This window comes from Telmatherina bonti, assembly GCF_933228915.1.
Source record: "Telmatherina bonti genome assembly, chromosome: 10".
NCBI lineage: Eukaryota > Metazoa > Chordata > Actinopteri > Atheriniformes > Telmatherinidae > Telmatherina > Telmatherina bonti.
The window spans coordinates 20905828-20924692 of record NC_136628.1 but is presented as its reverse complement, the minus strand read 5'-3'; the positions used below and the strand labels follow the sequence as shown (position 1 = coordinate 20924692).

The following is an 18865-nucleotide window of genomic DNA, read 5'->3' as shown; positions in this document are numbered from 1 at the left end:
GTTGTCACAAAGAATATCTGAGCTCTAGTGATACGGAAGATACTTTTTCATTTGTCAGATTTGTTCTTACATTCTGTTCTTCTGATTGGGCCAGATGATTCGTCCTACTCATGTTTATAAATTAAATGTAATTTAATTAAATGAATTAAATGTAATAATATATTAATACTTTTATTACACAATGTATTAAATGCAATTAAATTAATTAAATGTATAAAATGTAACCATCATTTAATGGTACTTGGAACAAAGTAGTTTATGTGAAGCCTTTCACAGAAGTTCACACAGCTGATCGCAGGCCGTATCATTTACTTGAGCACAATGAAGACAACACGGAGTGACTAGTCCTTTTACTCAGTAGTTTAATTATGGTTAAGCCACCGTCACTGCACTCTTTTCGCAAGTATAGTCTGAAAATAAATGTTGAAGTCTCTCGCTGTCTAAAATTTCATGCTTAATTCTAATGATGAGTCATCACATCCACACAGCTAGAGTGATTTTTCTGTCTTAATGTCCATTATATTTTTCACTTTCAGCTTAAATTTTGTGTGTGTTTGTGTGCGTTTTCTGATTTTCTGTTATGTTATTCATTTGTTTGTTTGTGTTGGTCTAAGCAAGTCATACCATCAAATATAACCCCGATAGATAAACAACTAGAACATTGTAAAGGGTGTGTTTATTATGTATCACTTTATCTTAAACGTGTTGGTTTTGAGAAAAAAAAGAGAGACAAAAAAAAAAATGTGATAGTAGTAAGACTTTATCGAGAAGAAGGTGCCCAAAATTACACAAAGCAGTGCAACTTTTTGAGGTTAGCATCAGGTTGGTAGCGCCATTGTGGGTGCTCGGAGTGATTCGTCTTCTCATGAATCGACGTTCTTTGTGTCGGAGGGCGTCTGCAAAATGAATCCCACGATGTCGTCAGTTCCGTGAAGCGTTCCCTCTGGCTTCACGATCGGGAGGAACAGAGATATTTATGCAGAGTGAAGACAACGCAGTCAGAGTAAACTCTAGCGTTGAAGTGATTTTCAAATGTTATTAAACAAGAGCTGTCCTTTAATAGATTTAATTTTTGACTGAAAAAAGGCACTGCAGCCTCCACTGATCTGCATACGTACGGGGATGCTCCATCATTAGCCAGTTATTAGCTTGCGCGTTAGCTTTCCGAAGAGCGCTACATTTACGACAGGACCAATCACACCGTAAGTCAAAGCGTTATTAATTTTCTTTATAGTATTTTATATGCGTTAAAGACCTGAGTAGTATTTTATCAGTGTCACAGTAATGCCATTGTTAACTAGCAGAGTTTTCACGTTAAACTTTTTTTTTTAATCTACCTTTTCTTTACGGCATGAGCAGCTTCTTAACAGCTGCTGGACATGAGCTGCTTCTTAACAGTAAACTGGAACCAGGCCTTTTACAGACACAAGATTATCTGTCTTAAAAACTACTTAGATTCTTTACACACTTCAGTTAAAAAGCTTGTATTATAAGTTAGGTTTAACTGCTTGCTTGAATCCCCATTGTGGGACAGAAGAGAACTGGATAGAAACCAGCATCAAGCGTTTCCTCTGGGTGGGAACTTTGCACCTGTGCTGGTGCACCTGTCGAAGCTCGCGGTAATGTTTGCCTTGTTATCTTAAACCGGATTTTGGTCCCTTTTCTTTGCCTCATGTTTATGGTACTTTTCTCCGAAAGTCAATACAAACCATTCATTTGGGTGTTTGAAACTGTAAAAGGTAGTAAATGTTTCCGTTTAAATAAATTGACAAATGTCTCTTTATTTTGGTATTTCGTACTCTAAAGGACTTTTTTAAAGTGTTTTTTTTTTTTTTTTTTCTTTTTCTATTTTAAACTGATCTCTGCCTTGGATTTAATAAGCAGCTTCTTCTGAACACTGGGGGGGAAATGGATGAATAACTTGAAACTAATGACTAAAGTAAACAAAGCTCTATGCCTCAGGAAATGGACTAGGCTTCGCCAAGTGTACATTTATAATGGAAATCTTTCTTAAGTGAGGTCAGAGACAATGTAAACAAGTAGCTGTCATACCTGTCTTCTGACAATTCATAGTATTGGTGCCAGGAAGTGAAGTAACTCCTAGAAAACTGCTAAACCTGGCTGTAAATGTGATGTTGGATAAGTGTTTATTTATTTATTTTATGTTTTTTTCTAAATGTCACACAATGATGCACATGCACTCTTGTAGCAAATGTATGCTGTATGAAGATTTCAACAGCTTGGGGAAATAGTGTTTTAACAACTAGTGTTGTTATCATTTAACCATCAATCAAAGCAGAGTTGCGGGGGTTGCATTGGGACACTTCTGTGGATAGGAACTTTTTACAAGAACAACTCAATTGTCTTTAAAAAATATTATTCATATTCTGCCATAAAAAGTATTCATAATGCCACATAGAGTAGGGTTGCAGAGTCAGAAGTAGTCTGCAACCTTTCCAGATAGCTTTTGCTTCAGAACATACTGCAGACTATTAGGTTTGGTGCATAACTGTTTAGATGAAACCCTGTTTGACAATGTGAAGAAACATCTTTCAGATCTGAACAGATTGAAATTGGTCATACTGTTAGAAACATTTAAAAAAGCAGACATAGACACCAGCGTTAGAAGAACTGAATTCATTTAAGCTCTGGAGTCTTTATTCTTGTTAAAACGTGTAGCAGTAGATGCAGAATATTACAGCCTTTGCAGAGTGATTTTTTTTCAGCCTGTCTTGGTGGTCATCCTTGCACATGGATTGTGTAGCTGGCCATATGAATTTGACCCTTTGAAACAAAAACTGTTTTTTTCAACATCTCTAAAAAGCATTCTCAGGGTTTTTAGGGAGTGGGTGCTGGTAACATACAGTCTTGTTATCGATATTTAGTATGTGGCCTTTTCAGCGTTACAGCCTTATTGTAGTGGGGGCTTCTTTGAGAGTGTTTCTGGAGGAGGCATTCATAGGTAGGTTGTTTTTATTCAGAGTGGTAGCCTAGCTCTTTGAAAACCGCCTCCACTCTTGTTTGTGATAATTATATTCCCATCTGCTCAATGATTTTTCTATTTTGGCTAAGCTCTTTGGTCTCTCTTCTTCCAAGCCTTGTTAGGTCTCACTGTTTTTCTCACATTATTTTCACAAAGTGGTTTGCAGTGTCGACACACACACACACACACACACACTTGGTCTCCTTTTTTTGTCTTGCAGACATAGTGCATTATGACAGACAGCATTATGAGTAAAGCTGCCACAATGGAGATTCCTATCAACAGTAATGGTGACACTGGAACGCTACCAGAAGACGACAGCCTCGAACAGGTGGGTCACATCTATGGAATGAAATAAGTCTACAGTGTGTGTAATTAAAAAAAAAACAACTAATTTAAACTGTTAGACAAAGAAACAGACACAGTCAGCGTTTAGTTTTACCATCACAAGCGCACAATCTGCTAAACTGCAGCAAACAGAGGAGTGTATGTAGGAGTTTGTGTTTGGTGCAACTTATCAGTAACGTATATATTTACTTTTTACATACTGTAAATATAAAGTTTTCACACTGAGCTTGACCTTTGTTGACTTTTTACTGTGCTGTGCTGTGATGTGATCATTGCATAAATATTCTTACAGCTATAATAGTGTGCTATCCCAAGCGTTTCCGCTGTTGCCATGGCAATCAGCATACATCATGAATTTTTAAAAACATTTATTAATGTCTTCCAAAATTCAAGCAAGCATAAGAAATAAGAAAAAGGTAATCTTTTTCATGTAGATAGACAATGTATTATGACTTTATATCAGATAAAACATCCACTTTAAGTGCATCCCTGGTTATATCTAAGATAGCTGATACTGAGACAGTCTAGTTAGTGATACATGGCATACTTCATGACACGAAGGAAATAAGTGTCTGGATAAATTACACTTGGAAGTCATTAAAAATTTTGTGAGAGCCACTAATATATCAACTATCAGCAAATGGATATATAAATGTTTTCTCAGTGACCAAAAAACTGCTAAGTAACAGCTTAGTGGGTATCCACATAGAAAAGGGCAATTTCATGTTGCATTTTGTGGCTAATTGCGAGGTGAAATACTATTATAAGCTGTGTTCACACAGGAATGACCAAAACATTTGTTCTGAGCGTTTCACAATGAACTTTGCAGTGGGAGATTGTCCACAGGTGATGTCTTCGCACATCACAGAAATACTCCAGTGTCACCTCAGTAGAACACAAGACATGAAAAAGAAAAAAAGCTGTGGAGATTGTTTCATGTACATCACATTGTGAAGGACTGTAGTTCTGATGAAGTGGTATTATTGTTGTTTGGTTGACAAAAAAAAGTTGGAAGCTGTCAGGTAGTTGTGGGAATTGTTCACAGCTGTCATTGTAGAGGCTGAATATGTTTTTATTATATTCTTCATACCTTGTGTTATACTTGCTGCACAATTTAGAACCAATCTCTCATCTTTGCAACTTTTAGATGCAACCTTTTTCCAACTCGCCTGAATCAAATGGCTGAGCTTTCTCATCTGCATGTCATCCAGTTCTGCAACGGACTGGTAATGAAGCATTTGTTTAATTCAGGTGCATTGCTTATTGCCTGATATCAGATTTTATTTTAAACTTCACACAGATATCTCAGTCTCCTTTGTGGTGCATGGATGTCTTCTTCTAAATGCCCCTTCTTACCTCTATGTATTGTGCTTTATAAGTTTTGTTTGTTCAGGCAGCATCTTTCTAGTCATGTACACTGCCACAACTCCTTGTAATGCATAATCTGCTTATCCACACCTGCAATCTTTGAGGGAGATCAGGTGCTGATGTTCTGCTGTCTCCCTGGATACCAGGTGCTCTTTGAAACAGCTCCAGTGGCCCAGTGTTTGGGCTTACAGACACTGCTGGGGCTTTTAGTCTACCTTACCATTAGACATTCACCTGAAATGACAGCTTTACAGAAGTTTCTCTCAACTCGATGACTGAGATCCACACAAGGGTCATTCATTCTGCTGCATTGGATGAAAGACACCATTCACCAGTGCAAGAGACAAACACTCATTTTAGTCCCTTTATGTTTCTTTGGTGTCTTAGAGAATGGAATGACAGTGGTGTAACTGAGTAAATTGAAACAGGTTGTTAATTTTTCCTGCTCCTCAAGGCACACCTTGTTGAACAAACACACTGTAGATCCTGGAAGAAAGCGCAGGCTCTTGATCATGTTATTTGCTTACCAAACTATGTGTCTGTTCAAGTTGGTAAAAGTCCTTCCTTCTCAGCAACCTCTAACTGGTAAGCTTACATCACACACCATTTGGTGTGGAGCTCTGGATATCAACCGGTTGCCATGGCAACTCTACAGTTAATTTGAAATTGGCAGCACAGTGCTTTGTCCTTGGGTGACAGACAGCCCTCTTAAATCAGATTGATATCTACTCAGAAGCACTTGGGTTTATAGCAGTAGCAGTCAGTGTTAGTTGTGCACATAGAGATGAAGGTTAGTAGTTTAAAAGAGGAGTAAAAATCTGGTTTCAGATGTTGTAGCATAGCGCAGTCTGTCAGAACAGGGATGATGACTGTCGTCTTGACAGTAATAGAAATGGCAGGAACTCTGTAGCTAAAGAATCTGAGGTATTACTGACTTACTAGTGTCTAAATAGACATTTTAACTTTTTTGTGTCTGTGCAGTTGAATAGGAATTACTGGAGCTTTCCTTGTGGTAATTAATGCATAAAGCCTAATCATATCTCATATATGTATATCTCATGTTTTGTTGAACTTTTAAAGTAGGTCAGTAATGCTACAAGATTGTGATTTGTCCCTTTTTACAGTGGGGCTTTTTTTTTCTTCATATCATTTTTTTTTTTTTTTTATGTCGGAGCATTTTCATTTGTTTATATATTTGCTGGAACAGATACTGTGTTTAAACAAAATGTCCTGGGAAGGATCCACGTCAGTCTGTATCAACTATCTCCCACATTGAACAGATACTACAGTATGGAGCAGATCTGTTAAACAGAGGTACAATAACTGAATGAAAAGACAGTGTTGTTTTAAACACTGATGCTTTATTGTAGAGATGCACTGAAATCAATACCTCTATCATGTATAGACCCAATACTATGTGTGTGTACCTATATTACTTATTCATAAAAGTGTTCTGATATGACAGAAGAATACGGGTGTTTTTAAAAAAAAAAAAAAAAAAAAGTCATTTTTTCAGCAAGAGAAGCTGATTTTGGGCTTATATGTGCTTTGTCACAGCTGTTAACATAATCCAGCAAAAAAAAACTTTGTCCTCCTTATTTATGAAGATTCTGATCATTTCCCTGCATTACATTTAGAGAATGGCTGCAGGGTGTCGCATCTGCTGTATTACGCAATGAACCAGTCATTCGTCTCATCTGACATTCTGGTCCAAACTCCCTACCAGTGAACTGTGAAAGGATTTGTTAATACTCATATCAGTACTCTTTATAAAAGTCCCTAGAATGGGCTTTAGGCTACCATATATGCTTACATATGCAAAACAGCAAGTGACAATCAGTTACTTTTCTCAAATCTTATTGATTTTTCGATCACATTATGGATGGAAGGAAGTCAAGTATACATCAGTGTGACAACAATACTATTATGTATTGGTGATGTATTTTTGACATATCGTTGGTAAACTAGTCTGATTATGTTTTTGAAAGTAAGCCAACACAGACTTTTCTGTGGCTGTAGTTTTGGGCTTTGATTACTTGTTTGTACACTTTTGGCATTTAAAGTCACAGTGTCACATGATTTATTGGCGATGACAGTAGTGAAGCTTTCTCCTGTGGTTTCACAGCAGCTGGAAAACAGCCTGGTACGTTACTGGCCCCTCATGCTTGTGGTAATTATGCAGAATAAGTATCGTACTATCTATACAGTTGCATCAACTATACCATGAATTAACTGCCATTAAAAAAAAATAGTCCTTCTCATAAATGACGACAGTAGTTTACAGAAAATAGCATTAGTCATATTATTTACTTTGTTATATACATCATTAATTTTTTTTTCAGTTATTTGACTTTCTGACGTCATCTTATGATGACAAAATAAATATCAACAGTTGGTTTAATTATCATAAGGAAATGCACAGTTCTGTCTACACTGTGTTGTATGGGATGTTTTTTTCCGAGGATCCTGATTGACATCGTCAGACTGACTTAAATGAATAGTTCCAGTCTACCAGGGAGAGCTGAGCTGCTTTACTGAACCAGCAAACAAACTCTCACTTCACATATAAAATTAGTTTATTTTGCTCACCTTCCAGATGTGCAGAGCTCCATTTCAATTTCACTCTTAACAAAATCTCATTTTTTCATCCTATTAAAGCTTTTTTCATTAGCTATGCAGGGATAATAACTCTCTGTTATGTCGCTAGAGGTTATGATTTGCTGAGGCATTCTAGCAGGTTTGTTTTTGGCTAAAATAGTCAGCCCATTGCATCATAAAACCAGAATTTCTGTTGTAAATAACAGGGGGGAAAAAAGTTTAAAAAAAAAAAAAAAAATCTAAACACTACAGAACTCCTCAGTTCAGTACAGCTTAGAGTTGTAACCCATTTTCTGACATGTCTAATGTGTCTCCATTAAAAGCTCTGAATCATCTTCACTCTGACATAAAAGGTCATGTTATTCCTGACTTGACCACAAATAAATTACTTCCATACTTTGCTTCCTTGAGTTTGGACTCTCTTTTGGAAGCTTGTATGGTTTTGATATTTCCATCTCTGTTTCTTTTCCCCTCTTCTTGAACGCTTGTGAGTCACACAAGGTTTTTGCCATGTTGAATTGGAACCTGTGTTTTAATTTTACAGACAGTGATGAAATTGTTTTAATAAAAAAAATAAATAAATAAATAAAAAAACGTTAAAATTTCAGTGGACTTGATCTACTTGGGATTTTAACATAATTCAGCCAAATCAGGGATCCCCAACTCTGGTTGTCAAGGACGGCTGTCCTGCAGGTTTTCCAAGTGTTCCTGCTGGAACACACCAAATACACATTGATTTGAATCAGGTGTGGTGCAGCAGGGACACCTGAAAACCCTGCAGGACACCGGTCCTTGAGGACCAGGATTGGTGATCCCTGGGCTAAATGATGGATGCTGACCTGCTGTGATAGCAGTCATCACTGCTCTTCATCTTGCCTCATTTCTGTCTGTTGCCTTCAAATGTTTTTTTTTTTTTTCTTGTTTCATGATTTTAGTCATGGATTTTTCTTTTTGTCTCTTTTTGTTTCTTCTTCTGTTGTTGTTGTTGTGTTTGACCCCCCCCTCCACCCCTCCATCTCTGTGCAGGCTGCTAAGTTGCAGTGGAGCTTAGATGAGAAGGTAGGGAGCTCCAGAGGCACAAGGGTGAGCAGGCCATTTGTGTTTTTTTATTTTTTTATGTGTGGTGTTGGTGTGTAGTACGGTTCAGTGGTTTGACTTGGTTTGTTGAAAAACTATTAGATTTTTCTGCTGAACTCTTGTGAAGCTTGTTGTGTTGTGTGCTAACATTACTCCTAAACACTGTTGATAGAGGCGTCTCGAAACAGAAATGCTTTCAATGCTTTTCTCCCAACTGGGTTGTGTTAACAAATTGTTTACAACTAACACTTACATCTCAATATAATTATTCCATTTAATTATTAGATTAAAATTCATCAAATGTGTGTTGTGCTGAGTGGGCTCATTTGATCTAGATACTTAGTGTTAAGTGTGTGTGTGCTTGCACGCACTTGTTTGATATTCAATTGTGATCCTTTAATCTTTTAGGTTATTTTTGAAAGGACATAATGTCATCCTAATAAATATCATGCCATGCTAATTCTGTTTAGTTTGTCAGCTTCATCTCCCATGTGTCAGGTGATCTTTCAGTTTTATTAAAAAAAATGAGGAAGAAATATATTCTGCTTCCATGTCACTGCAGTTCTGTCTTAACAAACCCCTGACCCCGACAGTACAAACTACTGCAGTTTTCCTTTTGCCTGTGAATTGTTTGTTTACAGAAAGGAAATTGCAACTTCCTTCCGGATCGTTCTGGTATAGATACTGTATGGCTGCAGCTTCCGTGCACCACCAGACAGCACTATTTTCTCCTTTACATTTTCTGATTAACTTGAGGACAGGAGAGTCCAAGGATTTTTGATTGAAAATAAAGATAATGTTATTTTTTATAGCTGCTTATAAGCAATAAAAAAAAAATAGACCCCAATAAAAAGAATGCGGTTAGTAAAATCTCAAGGGCAGTAAATGTGTCGTCTCCCACCCTAAATAAAGAAAAACCCAAAAAAAGGGAAATTAAGCTTCCTCTTCAGTTTGGTTATATAGCAGAACAGAGGTGGTAAAGTTTTTAAGTATCATTTTGGATGCACAAAGGCAAGTCAGATGAGTTTTGTCTGAAAATACATCGCACAATTAAATGTGTTAGGGAGATTGTTGGAATAATGACTTTCCACATGTCTGGACTAAAATGCAGTCATGCAATGTCCAAACTCTAGTGGTCTCCATAAGTTTCTTCAGCCTTTGGTTATATACTATTGGCATTCTACTAAGCAGAAATTAGGCATTTCAGAGGAGTGTTGGCCTAGAGGGTGCAGAGGTGGGCTTGGGTCTGGAGAACCCTGGTTCAAGTTCCTGGTGTGCCAGCAGAGGTGAATCGTTCTGGGCCCTTCAGTCAGGCCCTTAACCCCTCCCAACTGCTCCTCACCACTGCTCTCTAGTACGTCTAGAAATAGGTCAAGTTTTATAAACTAGAAGTTATCATTAGTATGCATTTGTGTGAACGTGGCTTTAGGTCAGTTAGGGATTGAGACACAGTGTAGTTTGAGTTAATTATTAACTGGCTCTGAATTCCTGTGTTTTGTCTTTCACTTGCTTTAGTTTTCCATCTCTGCTTATTAACCTTCCTAAGTCCTTTCTCACTCTAGCGAATAAACGTTTAAACTACTTTGCCTGCATTGAGGATTTAACACTGAAGTCATAATCTGTTGACATATCCCCTCACCCCTACCCACTCCAAACCCTACTTTTCCCCTTCCTCTGTTTTTGCTGTTCTCTTCTTTTCATTTGCCATCTTTGTAGGACCTACAGCAGGTGATGGTATCGGGTCCCAATCTTAATGAGACAAGCATTGTGTCTGGAGGCTATGGAGGAACAGCAGAAGGAATTATCCCTACCAGCTCAATCAAAGGTAGAGTCATACTTTGCTCTTGTTTCTGTGTTTGGTCTCCTTTTTTAGTTTGTGAGCTCATGCCACAATAAAGTGGTATGTATGTGCTGAACATTCAGTTATTCCAGCCGTTGAAGCTGCAACAATGAAAACTGGTGTCTAATGGAGTTGAGGTTTTCTTCAGTGTGATCTTGAGCAAGATGTTTTGTGGATGTAATTTTTTTTTTTTTATTTAGAATTCATGGCAAGAAAAGTCGGAAGCCAAATTTTATTTTGATTTTTTTTTTCTTGTCAGATAAGGATTCCCAATTAACTCATCAATATATGCCTTAAACTGGCTTTTGTGCTTTTCTCTTCCTCTCTTACACAAATTATTTGACTGTCTTCATGTACGAGTTTATTTTGCAAATAAATCACTTCTCGTAATCATAATGTCAATAAGTGCAAACATAATTATAAGAACATAATTGCTTTTTAATGTCACAGGAAGCTGCTGTATAATCCTAACAGTTGGAGGTGGCAAATAATGCCGCCTCCCATTTGTTCTGATTTTACTTGTTCATTTTTGGATATTATTTAGCGGTTTCAGTGTGAAAAATACACAAATTGTAATAATTTACACATCAACTATTCCTGATGTGATTTATATACGGTGTAGTTTTTAAAAAAAAAATTTATATATATATAAAAAAAGACACTGCTAATATACTTGCATTTTGTCCCACTGTCTTTCTCAGGCCCTGCTGTGCACTACAACCCAGAGTTTAACAAAAGGATCCCAGTTACAGGATTTGGTGGATAACACCTAAGTGTTTTTAATTATGGAGAGCATCTTTCCAAATTGGGATTTTAAAAATGAAAAAATGTTTTGGGGGGATTGGAGCTGTTTTATATTATGTCAAGTTAGTAAGTAATCTGATTACAAAACACAAAGTGGTGTCAGTGATTTTTTTTTCTTTCTTCATTTTGAAGTGTTTTTATTTTAACACGATGAATATCTCAGTTTGAAAAGATGCTCTCTAAAAGCCCCAGCAGTGTCTGCTCTCTATTGAGTGTTTGATCCTTTTAAACTTATTTTTAGATGGTTGGGAGGCAGCTTCTCTGTCCTTTTTCATCATGTTTTCTCTTTTTCAGTGGACAGAGGCAGTGATCTCATGTCTGCTGGCTGCTCCTTTTCTTATATATATATATATATATATACTGTAGCTATTTTTCTAACACAGTGTTTCTTAGTTTCTGTGGCTTGTTCTTGGTTTTAAGGGGTTCACACTTTGGTTTTCACAGAATGGGATTGCTGGACCTTGTAGCTAAACAGTTTTGTTTCACAATGCTTAAAAGTCTGTGAAATTTTGGTAGCAAAGTAAGTTATTGACATAAACTTAAGATTATTTCCGTATTGTTTTGTCACGTCTGTTTCTGGTACGAAGTGTTACCAGCTACAGTTCAGCCTCTTCTTGTCAGCTTCACTCATTTGTATGCATTGTTCACTGATTGTCAGTAAAGTTGTCATTCCTTCTTTTCATCTTTGTTCTCACCTGTATTTGTCTTAATGCTTGTTTCCCACATTTCCCTCCTACATGTATGTTCCTTATTTTTCTCTCTTGCCATTTTTTTTCTGCATTCCCCCCCCCACATTTGCTACATATGTTAACACTTAACTTTATCACATTTTTAACCGAAATTAAAATGTTCAATCCCTCAATAAACAATTGTGATTTTAAATTCCAACCCTGAACATAAAAATATTTCCATGACTGGAAAAAACAATCCTGCACCCGGTCTTAATTCATCCTTCCCTTCATCCACACCCCCCCACATTCATTATCACAGACCTGCACACGAAGGCAAAGTAGTGTTCTCTCAAGCAGTTCTGCCATCTGTCACATAGAAAGCCGATCACATGATTACCGCAGTACTGAGGAGGGAAAAAGGGTGAGGTTGAGACCCTGCAGCTATTGATCTGCAAAAAAAAACCAAACAAATTTCCGTTGTCATCCTTTGATTATGTCTTGAAAGAAGTTTGTCTGCCTTGTTACATTTGTCTGTCACTAACATTTAATTTGAGTTAAATTCTCAAACTTTTTCAGATTTATGTTTTTTTAATTGTTTTTTTTTTTTTTTAATTATGAAGGAGATTTGAGGGATTGTCTTCAGTTTGTTTTACATGTTGAGCACTTTGAGTTGTAGACAGTCATTCCTGTTTGCTGTAATCTGAGCAGAGGTTCCATCCCAATTTTAGGTCTCATATGTTAACCAACTTTTGTCACTTCATTTATGTCTCAGGTTCCAACATGCACCACAGCAGCAGCAACTTGTCAATGACGGCAGAAGAAGCCACGCGTGGTGTGGCTGTAGAGAAACTAGAATCTGTGAGGAAGTGGGGTCTCAACACTTACAAGGTACCAGAGGTTCTAATGTTGACAATATGGTACTATGTACAAAGCAACCTGACAAATGTGTAAAAACGTAATCATCTTTTAGAGATGATGTTGTCTTTGCTGTGTTTCTGCCTCAGTGATGCTTCCCATTCCTTTATGAATGTGATGCAATGAGCTAAATTTCATTGCAGTAATGACATCCCTATCCCTTCTGTCCTTATTTTTAGTGTACAAAACAAATGATTTCGGAGCGATTTGGTCGGGGGTGTCGGACTGTGGATCTGGAGCTGGAGGCTCAGATTGAAGTGTTGAGAGATACTAAAAGGAAATATGAGAATGTGCTGCGATTGGCCAGAGCGTTGACCAATCATTTTTACAACATGGTGCAGACACAGCATGCGCTGGGTGACACCTTTGCTGACCTCAGTCAGAAATCTCCAGAACTCCGGGTGAGCTTCTTAGTGCTGTTGGTGCCAGTGTGTGATTGTGAGAATTAATTTTCAGGCAACATTTCAAAGTTGACTTTCTTTACAGGACGAGTTTGGCTACAATGCAGAGACTCAGAAGCTGCTGTGCAAGAATGGGGAGAATTTACTTGGTGCCATTAACTTCTTTGTGTCCAGCATCAACACGTTAGTCAACAAGACTATGGAGGACACCCTGATGACGATCAAGTTGTATGAAAATGCGAGGTTAGCACATACACTTAGTTATGGCAGCCCAAAGCATTGTTGTCACATAAAGATTCCAGAAAGTATGAACAGTAAAATCACAAAAAACAACATAAACATTAAATCACTTTCCACTGGGGAGCCGACCACTAAGGCATCCTTCTTAAGGCAGTTTTACATGTGCTGATTGATTGAAATGTAGCTATTGGTGGGAAGAGTTGACAGCAGTAAATTTTTTATTTATTTATTTATTTCAAAGAAGCAGAAGTGAAAAGCTCAGACAACAGCTGCACTGCATAATCACTATCCAGAAAAAAACTTGGATTTTTTCTGCTTACACAGCAGGTCTTTGTCCACTTTGACTTCTGTCATTTCCAAAGTAGAGAAAATCTAATGGACAAGCAGCAGTGCCAGCTCAGCCAGCTGCAGTTTAGGCCTCTGATGTTTCTGCTGCTGCCCCCTAGTGACTGAAAAATGCTATAACATGTAAACATGACATTTGCAAAAGCAACCATAAAAAGAAAAAATGGGATTTGACTGTCGTCCTATGCACATCTCTCCACCTTCACGGCACTCCCTTCATGTCATAGGTCTTATAGGTCTTCAGGAGGGTGGCTCTGTGTTGTTTCTTTGAACTGTATCCGACTGGAACCCCCATAGGCCCACTCAGTTCAGTTAATTTTACTGTACTTTTGCTCTAACTGATTTTTTTTTTTTTTTTTTTTTTTCTTTTAGTACATTTTTTAACACCCCAAAAAATGATATCACGACAAAGGGTGAGCTTGCTTTGAAGGGAGCCTAGGCTCCTCCTAACGGATGGTGAGGTCATCTGGGAGGGGTTCAAACAAGAGTCACTACTCTTCTGCATTGAACACAGACATTAGAGCTGGTTTGGACACGTGGTCAGGATACAGGGCACCTCAGAGGAAACAGATTTAGAAATATTTCTTTGTTGCTTGTAACTGAAAAGACACTGATATCAATCCCAGAATTGGAGCTCTGCTGGGTGGAGTCCTGCTGCTATCTGTAGACGATGTAATGTACTAATGACTATGTGACTACATCAGCTTTTCTAAGCTTGTATGTTAGGGTTGTTTTTGGCAACAACAAGCGGCCATTTTAGGCAAATTTGGAAATTAGATAGAGGTTTACATACATAAAGATTTCCTTCTTTTCTTTTGGTGGTTGTGATGTTAGTGATGTGCTCATCGCTGCCCAAACACTGCCCCCGAGTGGCAAAAATATCAGTTACTGCAAACTGAATAATTCTTTTCAATGTTTTATTGTGCATTACATAGAAAGATTTAGTGTTTGAAATGACAAAACAATAAATGGAACGCCCAGATGGGGCCTCAAGAAGACTTGCACATAATGGAAAACATCAGCGCCTTTATCCTTTCTTCTGCATTTTGTGTCTTTAGACTGGAGTTTGATGCCTACCGGTCGGATCTTGACGAGCTGAGTATGGGTCCAAGAGATGCAGCAGCCATGGCTCGTATAGAAGCTGCTCAGCAACAGTACCAAGTCCATAAGGAGAAGTATGAACATCTACGCTCAGATGTTATCATTAAACTGAAGTTTCTGGAGGAAAATAAGGTCAGTCTGAGTCAGGTCTGCATCGTTGTCATTTGTTTATTTGCTTCGGTGTTTCCATCTAGCTTGACTAAGTGTTTTCTTTAGTGTAATGGACAAATCTAACTCTACAAACTCCTTCTTTTTTCTTCCTTAAAGGTGAAGGTGATGCATAAGCAGCTCCTCCTTTTCCATAATGCCATCTCAGCATACTTTGCTGGAAATCAGCAGCAGCTAGAGCAAACGCTGAAGCAGTTCAACATAAAGCTGAAGCCTCCTGGGGCAGATAAGCCATCCTGGTTAGAAGAGCAATGAGAAGGCCTTGCTGGACCTCCTGCAGCTTCCTTCTCAACCGCCTCCACCTGTTAACCGTTGAAACCCCCCCAACTTAAAATGGACCACTACAGAGGGAAACTGATCATTTGGTGAATGAATATATGAGTGTGTGCTTAGTTGAGTGGACTGTTGTATTGCAGGGTTTAATGGAGAAATGGGCTTTTACAGCAGGTAACTTAAGTGGCCAGTGTGATGAACATACAGGGGGCTTTGGTGCCTCTCTTCCCACCCGTATTTTTTCCAGCTTCACCTTTCTCTTCCCTATCCTGTACTTGACTTAACCTTGTCCTCTGTCTCAACACTATTATGCTGTGTGAGCTTGTGTTAGTCATGGTTATGGCCAATATTGTTCTCTTTAAGTGCTCCCACTGCTGTGTTAACCTTCAACCCCACACCGTCTTAGTAACAACGCCTGGTGGTAAAACCTGTTGAAACACAGATGTACCTTAACACTACTTAAAACCTTCCAACCCCGATCACTCTCCCAGCGTGCCTCCTTAATTTTGTGTTCATGCGTTAAATGAACATGCAGTCTGCAGGTTGAAAAATCTGAAAAACATTTCCAACAACACACGAGTGGGAATTGTTGAGTACACTGGAAAGGAATGTCCAGACATTTCAAATCAATGTAAAATTCAAATAAAGTACTGTTTCGCTTTGATATAAATATTATGATTGTTTGTAGCTTTGAGTAATTTAACATCTCATCATTTATATTTTTGATTATTCACTTGAAGTCAGCTTTACTGTACTTGTGTCTTGGACAGCAAGCATCACGACCTAAACCTAAAACATTTCTTAGACTCTGTTTCATATATGCAAATCATTTAAGGAACACTGCCACATCTTCCCAAAGTACTGATCTGGGTTTATACTAATTCTGTTTTTATTTACCCAAAGATAACTGATAGAAATGTTGGTTGGATGTAGACCTTTGCCTTGTTTACATATGTTTAAGAAGTTAAGTGTCACTGTGGATTGTACCCATATCTTTAAAGACGGGTTTGTCGGTCCTGCAGCCTTGACAGGAGTCACTCTATTAGTTAAGTGTTAGTGATCTGTATAGATTAGGAAATAATTATATTTTGGTTTTTATACCTTAAATTTTGTCTTAAGTTTGTCTAAATCTAACAGAAGCATGTCCATAACACATCGTTCAAAAGCAGAATATATCAGTCTATAGTTACCTTTTCTTCACACTGAAGATTACTATAGCTGCCTATCATGACTAACTTCAATATTTTAGAAACAGATTTAGTAATCTTGTGCTCTTGCAGTATGATGGCACTAAATGGTTTGGTTGCAACCAATCATCAGTGATTGATTATCAAAAGAGGTATTGTAATACATATGTACTGTTTTAATTTTTAAGTGTCACTGTAATTATGTTTGGGTTTAATCAGTTTTAATCAAGAGGGTTGATTTTTTTTTTTTTTTTTTTTTTTTTTTTTTATGTTATGTTTAACCATGCTGTACTCATCTATGAAATCAGTTAGCGATTCAGTTTTCCAGCTTCTTGTCTCTGAACTTGCATGGCCGGCAGCGATCCAAAGGTGCAGATGTGTGTGTTTGCACTGACGTTCTACTCTTGGCCTTATGTGTTTCAGCTTGCATGGACTGGCATAATCCCATGCTTATTGGTGTTAGTTTATATGCTAAAATTGGGTGATGTGAAATCCAGAATTTGGGCTTTTCTTTCATATGGCACTCTTAATAACAATAAATACAGTTTACTGGCCACTTCCTGGTCTGCTTGACCACCACAAAGCAATAATATTTAAAATGTGATTTCTCTCTTCCAAACCTGTACTTTTTGAAGTCCCCAACCCAAAACTTAAATATGTATGGCAATATGTTGTTTATTTATAACCCTCACATGAAAAAGGCTGATAAACACTTGTAGTCAATATTGCCAGAGATCTTTAGATTGTTGCCAAGAGTGAAAGAAGATTTCTAAAATGAGATACTTTATATGTGTACAATCAAATGTTTTTTAGACTGAGCTTGTGTATTGTACTGTATGAATGATTGCACATAAGGTATTTATGGAGAAAAAAAAAAGAAATTGTGTAAAGGATTGATGTGATACTTTGCCTTCATTACTCAGACCCCAAAAAGACCCACCCTATCCCAAGGGAGCAAAATTAAAGTTACACATTTTCAAATGCTCTGCCTTTATTTGTTTGTTTGCCATTTCATGTCATTTCATTTGCACTATAGCCCCTGCAACATACAAAACAACCATCTGGATGCAATCAGATTAATGCAATAGCTGTGTAAATTAGATCCAAACCAGGTTTCTAAGATGTCTTAATTAAAATTCACCCTATTTCTGCTGAAGTTGAAAAGTTTTGCAGGCAGTTCCGTAAACTTCCAATACAATATGCCTAGTGGAATAATCTGGTTAAGAGCAATGATGCATTTTTATCTAAATAATCAGAAGTTAATCATCCATGTCATCTCTAGAGCTTCCACACATTGCATGCTTCCACACTCCTGTTCTTGAACAGCTCCACTGGTTTCCGGTTCACTTTGTATGCAATTTCAAATTCTCCTAACCTTCAAGACCCTCTTTAATTTTGCTCCTCCATACCTTGCAGAAATTAGAAATATAACTTATACATGATCCTGAACACTTTGGACTTCCTCTGTTTTCCTTCTCTCTACCACCCATTCATCTTTCCACGACAGGACCAGGATCATTTACTGCTCAGCCTCCTGTCTCTGGAACTAACTCCATCTGTATAACAATCTGTAAAGCAGCATCATCTGTACCTGTATCTTCAAATCATGTCTAAAAACAAACTTGTTCCGACTTGCTTATCTCTCAAGATTTTTTCTTTAAAGAAGAAATTGTTTTTATTATTGTGTCATTTTTGTCTGTTTCTTTGAAATGATGCTGAGAAGTTTTAAAGGTGCTTATGAATACAATTTAGATTATTATTATTATTATTATTATTATTATTATAGGTAATTTTTACTATGCCATTTATAATAAATTTGACCAAGACTTCTTGGTTAAATTTAGCATTTACTATATCGCCCAAAAACGTTTGTGTACGCAGTAGCATCTGTTTGAATGGAAGCATCTTCAAGTCAATGTTTCTTTATAATTTTGATGAAGAAAAAAAAATTTCTATTAAATTTAATTACATTTAAGTTGTTTTCATCCATGTCGATCACTAAGCATCCTCTTAAGAGGGCGTCGCCACGCCCCTGGAAACTACCTTGAATTTCATTGGTGGAGGCTCGCGCGTGCACCTGTACCTGTTAGGTTCTCTGACCGTCTGCGAGACAGACTGACGATAAAGGACAGCAGGGGTAAGAGGACACATCGGCGCTAGGCCTAATTTAACAGCCAGCTAAACTTAAAGTAGCACAGTAAGTCAAATTGCTGCTTTTTAAATGAAGTTAAAACATTCTGTTAGCTTGTGTTTATGTTTGTTTTTATTGTACATGCAGGATAATTTAAGCTCCACTGAGGCTTGTAGCCTTTGGGACTTCTGACAACAAATTTCTGCTGAGCTTAAGTCTTCCATTTTCTAGCAAAAAATTATCAATGGACATATATTTAGACTGCAATCGAGATGGACTTTCTAATCTATTAAATCTACTGTTAAAGGCTAAAACGACCAAGAAAAGGGTTGTTTAGTGGACAGCTTTCATGCTGAATTCACCATTTGTGCCTAATAAGACAACTTATGTAAATGCTTAACTTTTCCACAGAAAA

General features: G+C 37.5%; 1 protein-coding gene across 2 annotated transcripts; it reads left to right on the top strand.

Annotated features, from left to right (window-relative positions):
- The first annotated feature begins 965 nt into the window (after window positions 1-965).
- On the top strand, window positions 966-17517 carry arfip2b (ADP-ribosylation factor interacting protein 2b). Of its 2 annotated transcripts, XM_079247068.1 has the most exons (9): window positions 966-1202; window positions 3204-3314; window positions 8324-8380; window positions 10091-10199; window positions 12462-12577; window positions 12784-13005; window positions 13091-13248; window positions 14649-14823; window positions 14959-17517. In XM_079247068.1, the coding sequence occupies exons 2-9, from the start codon at window positions 3216-3218 to the stop codon at window positions 15112-15114; spliced, it is 1092 nt and encodes a 363-aa protein (XP_079103194.1). In that variant the 5' UTR covers window positions 966-1202; window positions 3204-3215; the 3' UTR covers window positions 15115-17517. The 2 variants fall into 2 exon arrangements, with proteins under 2 accessions (XP_079103194.1, XP_079103195.1); XM_079247069.1 differs by lacking the exon at window positions 966-1202 and having other exon boundaries at window positions 3078-3314.
- The last annotated feature ends 1348 nt before the right edge of the window (window positions 17518-18865 follow it).

What these genes read in the sequence shown, in the direction of transcription:
- arfip2b (XM_079247068.1), top strand. Translation starts at nt 3,216, where the DNA reads ATGACAGACAGCATTATGAGTAAAGCTGCCACAATGGAGATTCCTATC. An exon ending in GGAGCTCCAGAGGCACAAGG is followed by an intron (nt 8,381 to 10,090) that starts GTGAGCAGGCCA and finishes CCATCTTTGTAG; the next exon opens with GACCTACAGCAGGTGATGGT. An exon ending in GGGGTCTCAACACTTACAAG is followed by an intron (nt 12,578 to 12,783) that starts GTACCAGAGGTT and finishes CCTTATTTTTAG; the next exon opens with TGTACAAAACAAATGATTTC.